This window comes from Tachysurus vachellii, chromosome 5, assembly GCF_030014155.1.
Source record: "Tachysurus vachellii isolate PV-2020 chromosome 5, HZAU_Pvac_v1, whole genome shotgun sequence".
Classification (NCBI taxonomy): domain Eukaryota; kingdom Metazoa; phylum Chordata; class Actinopteri; order Siluriformes; family Bagridae; genus Tachysurus; species Tachysurus vachellii.
The window spans coordinates 13568135-13577778 of record NC_083464.1 but is presented as its reverse complement, the minus strand read 5'-3'; the positions used below and the strand labels follow the sequence as shown (position 1 = coordinate 13577778).

General features: G+C 36.2%; 1 protein-coding gene across 2 annotated transcripts; it reads left to right on the top strand.

Annotated features, from left to right (window-relative positions):
* Nucleotides 1-6713: 6713 nt before the first annotated feature.
* Nucleotides 6714-9176, top strand: LOC132845267 (transmembrane protein 74). Of its 2 annotated transcripts, none has more exons than XM_060869193.1 (2): nucleotides 6714-6966; nucleotides 7596-9176. In XM_060869193.1, exon 2 carries the CDS (start codon nucleotides 7643-7645, stop codon nucleotides 8468-8470), a length of 828 nt encoding a protein of 275 aa, XP_060725176.1. In that variant the 5' UTR covers nucleotides 6714-6966; nucleotides 7596-7642; the 3' UTR covers nucleotides 8471-9176. The 2 variants fall into 2 exon arrangements, with proteins under 2 accessions (XP_060725176.1, XP_060725177.1); XM_060869194.1 differs by having other exon boundaries at nucleotides 6714-6970.
* The last annotated feature ends 468 nt before the right edge of the window (nucleotides 9177-9644 follow it).

Genomic DNA, 9644 nt, shown 5'->3' with positions numbered 1-9644 from the left:
TTCATCTACCTCAAACCATTCAGTGAGTGCTCATGACCTGTGCACAAGGATATTATTATACTGGAAGAGACCAATTCCATCATCATTTGTTACATATTTTTACAGCTTTGATATCTTGACTTCATTCCATCCCTCCATTTTCTGTACTGCTTATGCTATACAGGGTTGCAGGGAAGCTGGAGTTTTTCCCAGGGGAATCAGGCCACAAGGCAGGGGACACTGTGGGCAGGGTGCCAACCAATCATAAGGCACAATCAATCACAGTCACACTCATACACTAACAGACAATTTAGAGATGCCAGACAGCTTATAGTCTTAGAGCCAGTCAGTATGTCTTTGTACTGGGAGATGAAACTGGAGTACCTGGAGGAAATCCCCAAAGCACAGGAAGAACATGCAAACTCCACACTTACATTGTTGAAAACGGGATTCGAAACACCAACCCCAGAGGTGTGATTTAAATTATATATAAAACAATGAACCCTTTTCTATACTTTGGTGCTCATTCAGTCTCTTGTCATTTAGAGTCTGGAATACTGCAATTTGCTCCTGCTGGCTGGCAGATCTGTCTCTGATCACCATTCAACCCCTTCAACTGATCCAGAATGCAGCAGTTTTTAACCTTACTAATTTCTTAAATTCTTCTACACCCAACCCACACACTTAAAGCAGCTTTAACATCCATGCTACAGTACATGCTTTTTGATCCTCCAGCACTACTTGACTGCTCACACCATTTCTCAGGGTACAAGGAAGATATGCCTCAAGACTGTTCACTGTTCTGGCACCTAAGAGCTGGAATGAACTTACTCAAGATGTCCAAAAAAATCACTGACTGTCTTCAAACATTCTACACGAAGGCCTCCCTCGTCCAGAATTAATAAAACTAGCAATTATTATAGACAGGATTTGAATTGCTCTTAATATAAAATGAACTTGTAGATTATTTGCCAATACAGCAACTATTTTAATTATGTTAACTAACAAAAAAGCATAGCTAGATAATGAGTTCTGTGTTTAATTTTTATTCTACACTTTCTGTAGCCTTTTCAGTCGTGCTTTTAATGTACATAGTATGTCTTAGCTTAATTTTTTTTGGTGCTGCAAGTAGGCAAGTGCACAAGTTAGGAGGTTGCTGATGTATTTCCTGACAGTAGTGTGTCACCGCCCCCTTGTGGATTTATTTTGAAATAACAACTACTACTTATTAATACTTTGACCATTGATCTAATGGTCCAGTACAGGACAGACAGTTAGGGGTCATGCCAAAAGAAATATATTCACTGTTCACTGTTCTCATGTTCACCTTTCTCTTACATAAGAACAAATAGAAAACCTTTCACAATGCCTTGCTGAATTGTGAATTCTGCTATTACAAGACTTGCACCGATTGATTCAGATTCAAGATTCTGTCTATTTGTCAGACAGATCTTACCTAGCTGGGGTCAGTCTTACAAATAATTACACATATACCTCAGTGGGATGAATGAAATACATTCTGAAACCTTAATCTACCAATTAAAATGTAAACATTATATGACTATAGCAAAGGGTTACTAGAGCTGTACCAGGAAGTATAGGATATTTTGTCACACTGCTGTTCAGTAGATTATATCTGAATATACATTAATAATTTCCACAGTGTTTTGATATGAAGCATAACTTTAGAAAGTCTCAGAAAGACCTACTGCTTCTTAAAGAATTTCAGAAAACTTTTTTGAAACTGCTTCCAACAAGCTGACACACAATTGGGAATGAAAGCAATGCAGGATTCACAATGTGTATGCTTCAACCACTTCAGTGTTTATATACTCTATAAGTTCATCAAAATCAAGTAAATGAGATGACAGAAAAAAACTATTATCTGTGTCATTTATTACATATAAACTCAATGATGGATTAAAAGTAGTGACCTGAGTATGTATCATTTCATATTAAACATATTAAACAATGTTTGTGTAATATTCATTTTCATAAAGCAAGGTTATATCTTACTTAATAGTCTGAGCAAGGTAAATAAATGTATTTGATGTTTTGTTGTATTACCTCATTTTAACACAAACAAAGCTTTTTTGTACATCAGATCAGATCTAGGACTTATATGATCCATTGCATTCTTTATGGATTTAATTAATCATTTGTGTTTAGCCTTACTATAGAGTTCATTGAAGTCAGTGAATTTTATTTCATCTAGCTTTAAATATAGGCATGTCAGGCTTTCCATCACTTTCCATGCCAGTGAGCCACTCAGAATTTGGCAGCATTGATTTTAAGGGAATAAATTATACATTTAGCTGGGACACAATGCTCTTAATTTTACTAATGACAAAGACCAGTTCCTACCATACAGAATGTACACTTTCACAACAATGCAAAGGCTAAATGTATAATTTATTGACTTTATTTATTTATATGACTTTTCAATAGAGCAAGAAGCCTGGAACTGAAAATTAAAAACCCAATTTATGTCTGCAGCTCTAGCTAGACAAGAGGTTAATTTTTTCTAATTTTTATTCATGTGGCAGATATATATATATATGTATACATGTATATGTATATATATATATGTGTGTGTGTGTGTATATATATATATATATATATATATATATATATATATATATATATATATATATATATATATATATAGTTTAGTTCAGATCAATTTAGATTATTTTCTTATTTTCTTTTTTGTTATGTTTTGTTTTGATGATAGTGCCATTCTGTTAAGCCTTACATATTTACTTGAGTCCTGTAACAAATAAAATAAATTTGTTTTGCCTTTTCACTCATGTTTTCTTAAAAAATGGTCTTGGAACAAAGAAAATCTTGGAAATTCTCCCAAGGTATGCAAACTTTTGTATATATACATGTTACATGTTAACCTGCTGTTAGTTTTGCTAACTATTACATATTTTTATTGATATTTATTCATGCCCATAATGTGAAAGATATTCACCATGCATGAATGGCTAATGAAGGAAGAAAGTACTGCATGCAAATATTTTATGGGTCTTTAAATGATATATATGCATGTGCTTACAAACAGCAGCACATCCTGGTAGTATCTACTGTACCATTATCATTTAAGACAGTATTTCTGAAAAGTTATGTGGTTTAGACAAAATATGCTTAATGTTAGAAACAAAATATGATTTATCATTTCACATCTAACATTTTATTTGGATATCTCTTGTCATAGTAGTAGAATGTCCTACATTACATACATACATTTCAATTGTAAGGAATCGGGAAAGTTCAGAACCTTGGACAGTTCCTGCTCTACCTGGAACAAGCTGCAGATGGGCGACAAAAGTATGACTGCAGATCAGTGCAATCACCTTTATTCTATGATGCAACCTTTCTATCGTGAAGGGGGTAATGTCTTCCAGGATTACGATATTCTGCTACACTGTTCATGAAGGCTCACTAAATGGTTTGTAAATCAAATTCAGTGGTCAACACACTCACCAGATCTCAACCGATTTGTACAAGATTTTGAGATTATTTATTAGACAATAACACAATCATCATTATAAAACCACTTTAGGGTATATTTTTTGGAAGATCCACTTCCACATATTCAATACCCTGCTTCCACTCTTCTCTCGCTGACAGCAACAGCTGCAATGATGGTTACAACTCGGCTCCACTTATCCATTAAAATTATTTTATCCGAGATTTGCTATCATGAAAAAATATACTGTGATGCATAAACATTCAGTATATTTTATTCTATTTTCTTTTTCTATGTCTTTTCTAGATGAACATATGGTTTCTTTGCTCATATGAATAATAATTGCACTTGGCATTTGAGAGAAAATCCACTTATGTCCCCACTTTTTCTGGCTAGCACTTCAGTAGCACTGCAATTACCAATGGGGTTTGTAAAACTCATGAAGAATTCATATGAAATTTTGCATCAAGCTGCAAGACAAACAAAGCTTATTTGCTCAGTTCATTTCAGCATCCTGACCACATTTGGTTTCAGAGTGTCTGTATTTTGTTCACCTTCATGGCTGCATTCCTTCCACTTTCTTTTAAATTCCTGGCTCAAACAGTTAAGGCTCTGGGTTGATGATGAAAAGGTTGGAGTTCAAGCCCCAGCATTGTCAAGCTGCCTCTGTTAGGCCCTTGAGGAAGGTCCTATATCATGGCTGACCCTGCACTCTTACCCCAAAATCCTATTTGTATATGTTAAGAAAAGAATTTAACTTGTATTGTAATGTATATGTGAAAGATTCTCCTTCCTCCTCTGTATCTGAAGGCATTACTCAAAAACTGCTCACTTGACCCATTATCTCACAAGAAGAAAAGAAAGACCTGTCAAGACTCTCCTCTGTACTGACACCCTAGGTTGTAGAGTAAAGATCCCCTGGCTGTCCAAATAGCCGACTGACTAACATGTCTTTATTCAGAATTCAACTGAGCTGAATGAATCAAAACCATAATAACTTGTACTAAGTTGTTTGACTAACTTGCCTCTAATAGGATTTTAGCATAACGTTGTTCTTAGATATATAGTTATATAGTTGTACTAGAATGAGGATATTTTGATGGAGACTGTAACTAACTCTGGATAGAGGTTTCTGCCAAATGTGATAAATAGAAGTATAGGCATTCCCTTTTCTTTCTTTCTTTCTTTCTTTCTTTCTTTCTTTCTTTCTTTCTTTCTTTCTTTCTTCAATTTTAAAAATTAAATTGTACATTTCCTCAAATTAATTTATGTCAGTAAAAGTACACCTGTGATATGGAAGTATATTTACGATGTCAATTATTTTTTGTGATCTTGTCAATCGTACTGGATTATAACCATACAGCACAGAGCAATTTACTGTTTTAATTAGATTTTTTGACAATTTATATTATACCAACATTTAAAGATCGGTGAAAATAAGATCAGTGTTGTCTTTCATATCCAACATTTGATACATTTTGACTTTCCTGCAACATTGTGTAAAATAAACTGTCAGGATTTATGAGTGCTTAATGGTGCATTCCCCAACCTACACCTAGCCAAAGTGTGGCATCAATCACACAGTTTGCTCACTGTCGACTGACTTATAATGGAAATATATCTGGTCCCCTGCTTAACGAATTCACTAGACAACAGTCTGGTATAAAATCTTTTGTTCAATCATAAAAACAGGTCACATTTGCATTAATCTGCTTCTGTAATACATTTTCACCTTGCAGTTTATGACATATTTATGCTGCTTATATTACACAATAATGTACTAGATGCATCGAATCATTAAACATGTACAAATTTATGATGAGGGAAAGCCATCTTTGAATGGTATTCGTCAAGTCAAGTCAAGAAGCTTTTATTGTCATTTCAACCATATATATTCATGCGCTCATTCTTACTCTACTCTTTCTTTCTTACAGCATTTTGGGTCATGTTAGAATTTATGACAGAAGCAGTGTAATAAAATTCTAAAACTGTGCATCAATTCAATCTTCAGTGTCCTTCTTATGATTACAGTTAAAGAACACATTCAACCCTTTTCGTTATTTAAAACTTCAAGGAGATAATCCTGATCAATTCTCACTCACTCACTCACTCACTCACTCATCTTCTACCGCTTATCCGAACTACCTTGGGTCATGGGGAGTCTGTGCCTATCTCAGGCGTCATCGGGCATCAAGGCAGGATACACCCTGGACGGAGTGCCAACCCATCGCAGGGCACACACTCTCATTCACGATCAAGAATTCGATCACAATTATTTGTTGGTGAGATATCTTTCATAATGAACTTGTGGAAATGAAAAAAGTACAAAAAATACAATACACAAAAGACAATAAACAGTAAACAGAAACAGTGCAGACCAGTGTAAATACTGTATGTGAATACTAAATGTTCAAACAATATTTCGTGCAGTAACATTAGAATGAACACAGTTTCTTAGCAGCAGGTCCTTGAGATAATACATAGAATTGTGCAAAAACAGCAAATGACTGAAATATTGTATAGTATGTGCAAAATGGCTGAAATGTTGGAACTCAGCATCAACTCCAATAAAATTGCAGTGCGGATATTTTCAGGGCTATTTTCGGACAGTTGAGCAAATACATAATTAAGTCACTTTTTCGAGGAGACAGATTGCTCTCAAGTGGGTACAGATTTTCATTTTCAGTGGACAATAAGGATGTGGCAGGTGACAAGTTAAAGGTTATATATATATATATATATAATGTGGATTAGTAAAGGTGTTGAGCAACCACAAGCCTGCAGAATAGCTTCAATGGAATTGATCATACAGGTTTCTGGATCTGTGCATTTGGGATTCTCCCCAAAGACATTTCCTCGGTTGGTGTTTTGATGATTGTGGTAGAGAGCAGTAAATAGCATGGTTTTTCTAAAACCTCACACAGGTCTGATGAGTGTAAAATCTTCTTTTTTTTATATTCATCAAACCATTTGGCGAGGACTGCATGTGGAGGGACGCATTATCATCCTGGAAGAAAACAGTACAGAAAGGTTTCCTCATAGGATAATCAGTCAGAACGACTTTGAATTGATTTGCAGTGATTTCTCTCTGCAAGGGGCAAGTGGATTCAAACCATGCTTTTAATATGGAGCATATGTAGAGTACTGATCTGTCGATGCAACCCTCCTGTTCTTCCTCCTCTTCCTCCTCCTTCTCCTCCTCTTCCTCCTTCTTCTTCTTCTTCTGCGAATCACCGTTACGCAGGGCGTGTGCAGGAAAACGAGGTGAAGGTAAAGATTTGCTAGGCTAAACGGTTGAGTTAAAGGATTTGTGCAGTCCTAAAGGTAATGGGCGGGACATTATTTTGACAGACACGCGTAAACAGACTCGGGAACCAATCAGCCTGCGTTTTATTCGGTCCTAATGTCAAATGTTCCGGTAAGTGGAGGCGTCCTTGCGGAACCGGAGACTGCGCGATACTGAGACGTGCCGGGACGCGACCACGTTTAGCGACACACAAAGGATTTGCTGAGCAAGTATTACATTTCTTTCTCAAACGCAGAATAGCCTTTTACCTCTGTAGCCTATGTACAATGCACATTAAAGAACATTTCTAGCGCTCTGCATTTCTCCAGCGTTCATATGCAGGTTATAACTCGTGTCTTTTTTTATTCTCAATCGACCTTCAGAGTTTCATGGTCAGGTTTTGTACGCAGCAAACAGAGATTACTGTATTGCACATTCATTTTCATGCTACTCTGCAGACGTGGAGGATAAAAGCCTTGCTTTTCTTTTCAAGCTTTTATCAAGAGCCTGTAATAGTCTGTGGTTTGCATGAATTTATTTATGTTTATAGAATAATAAGACTGTAACCTAATCAGTTACCCCAGGCAATGAAACCAGATCAACTTTCACCACAGCAAGGAGGGCTGAAGCTTTGTTCATTCTTTGTTCATTCTTTGTTCATTCTTTATTCATTCTTTATTCATTCTTTATTTATTCATTTATTCTTTATTTATTCTTTTTTTTTTCATAAAGATGGCTTGTCATGGTGTTTTGTTTTAAATCTGTGATTAAACACTTAAGAGTAGCAACAGTGAAAGAGTTCAATCCTCAGCAGATCTCCTTGTCCAACCCAACACTACTGATTTGTGTTGATAGGTGTTGATGTGACTGTCTTGATGGAGTGATTTGGCAGCGAGAATCCAATGGCCTCCGTGGAGCTGCTTTACATAGATAAAGAGAGCGGGCGAGACGATCCACCGGATGCACCTGATTGGGCCCCATCTGTACATGCGATAGATGGTCCAGCTGAAGGATCAAGCCTCAGGGAACATGAAAGCAGTTTACATGGAAAAGCTTTTGTCACCGAGGGTCAGTGTCATTCAGCACCAAAGATGACCCCGAGCAAAGGACTAACAGGAAAGCGCTTTCGCCAGGAGAAGATCAGGGTGTGTTGTGACGAGGAGCTGGAGACCTCTTTCACTTATGTTGATGAAAATGTCAATCTGAGACACGTCACGCCAGAGACGAGCGAGAAAAGCCTCCATGATGTGACGCCTTGCCCCGACTCCCCAAACGAGAACCGCCTTGAATTTTCCTTAATGTCCGACCTGACGTCTGAGAGCGCAGGAAAACCAGTAGATTATGGATTTATCAGTGCTGTCACCTTCTTAGTAACAGGAATAACTTTAGTAATCATATCGTATTCTGTCCCTCGTGACTCAGGAGTAAACCCGGACTCTGTCTCAGCACGAGAGATGGAGAGACTGGAAAGTGAGAGTGCAAGGCTTGGGGCACACCTGGATCGGTGTGTTATTGCTGGGCTTTGCCTTCTCACGTTAGGTGGGGTAGTGCTTTCTACTCTGTTGATGATTTCAATGTGGAAAGGAGAGATGTACAGGAGAAAGGCCTTCTCATATTCCAAGCACTCAGCGAAGCTTTATGGCTCGACTAATTTGAGAACAAAATCAAACTCTGCTCAGTCATCAGCACATAATTTTGTTGAGGAACACTCTGCTGGTAATTTAAGCTAATCTTTTTCTCTTTGTAAACACATGTCGAAATTAGACTTGCATACCACAGAAAGTGTGTTTTTAAGTCATTTTTCACTGGACACTGCGGTACAGCAAGCTTTGTTACTCCAGACTAATCCAAATCTAGAGTTAGCCTTACCTTAGTAAAGCACCATGTCAGCTTCTGATGGGTTGTGGGATGCAACATCATTTCCTATGCAACACTAACAGTAGCAACTGTTCCTACTTTTCCATACACACACTGACAAGGGCTTGCACTCTTTTCTTTGTACTTTATTAAATTATTATCAGATGCTACTACTGAAAATTGCTGTGCCTTATTGTCTGGTAAATGGTGATTCTAGGTAGCTAGTGTTTCTTTTTTTTTTTAATGATGGTTGTGTGACTCATATGATAACTGTGAGGATTGTGGTATGATTCTGTTTGACTAATGAATATTGCATTATTTATAGCTCCACTGGATTTGGATGCCCTTGTATGAAGGGTAACCAATTTCATCATGGACATTTTTCCTGCAAAAAAACACATCAAAGTGAAAACAGCTTGAATATATTAAACTGGTTTTAAAAAAAAGCCTAGTATTTACTAGTATAAGATTACACTAAAATATATATTAGAATACTAAACTATTTCTATTGAGCATTTCAAGCCTTGCACAGCTGGCAGATAATTTTGCCAAATTTAAACATTTATTTCTACAAAGACATTTAAATCTTAAAATTAGTAAAATAATGCCTAGATATAGGTTTAATTATCATTTATTTGGTTTATTGTAATTATATAATAGGAAATACTAGATGAATGTAACTATATTTAAGATATTTTCACATATTGTTTATTCACAAACTAATATTTAATCTTTATTAGATTAAGATTATTAAACTTATTTCTAAATTTCTTCTTATTGTTTCAAGCAGTTACTCCAGTTACAGAAAATTCTGCTTATTTTATGTCGTCATTTCAAAAAGAAAGCAAAATGTTCTGCCAGTCTACAGATACAGTATGTACACTGTAGTAGCAATGAAAATCTTGGCAAAATACAGGATCATGGATTTGTTACTGAAAAGTGTCCAGTGGAAAAGCGCTATTAGTCACACATTTTATAGTCCTATAATAGTCTGTAGGCTTTTTTCTTCTTTCTTTCTTTTTTTTTTAAATTGGCTTATTGTCAAGA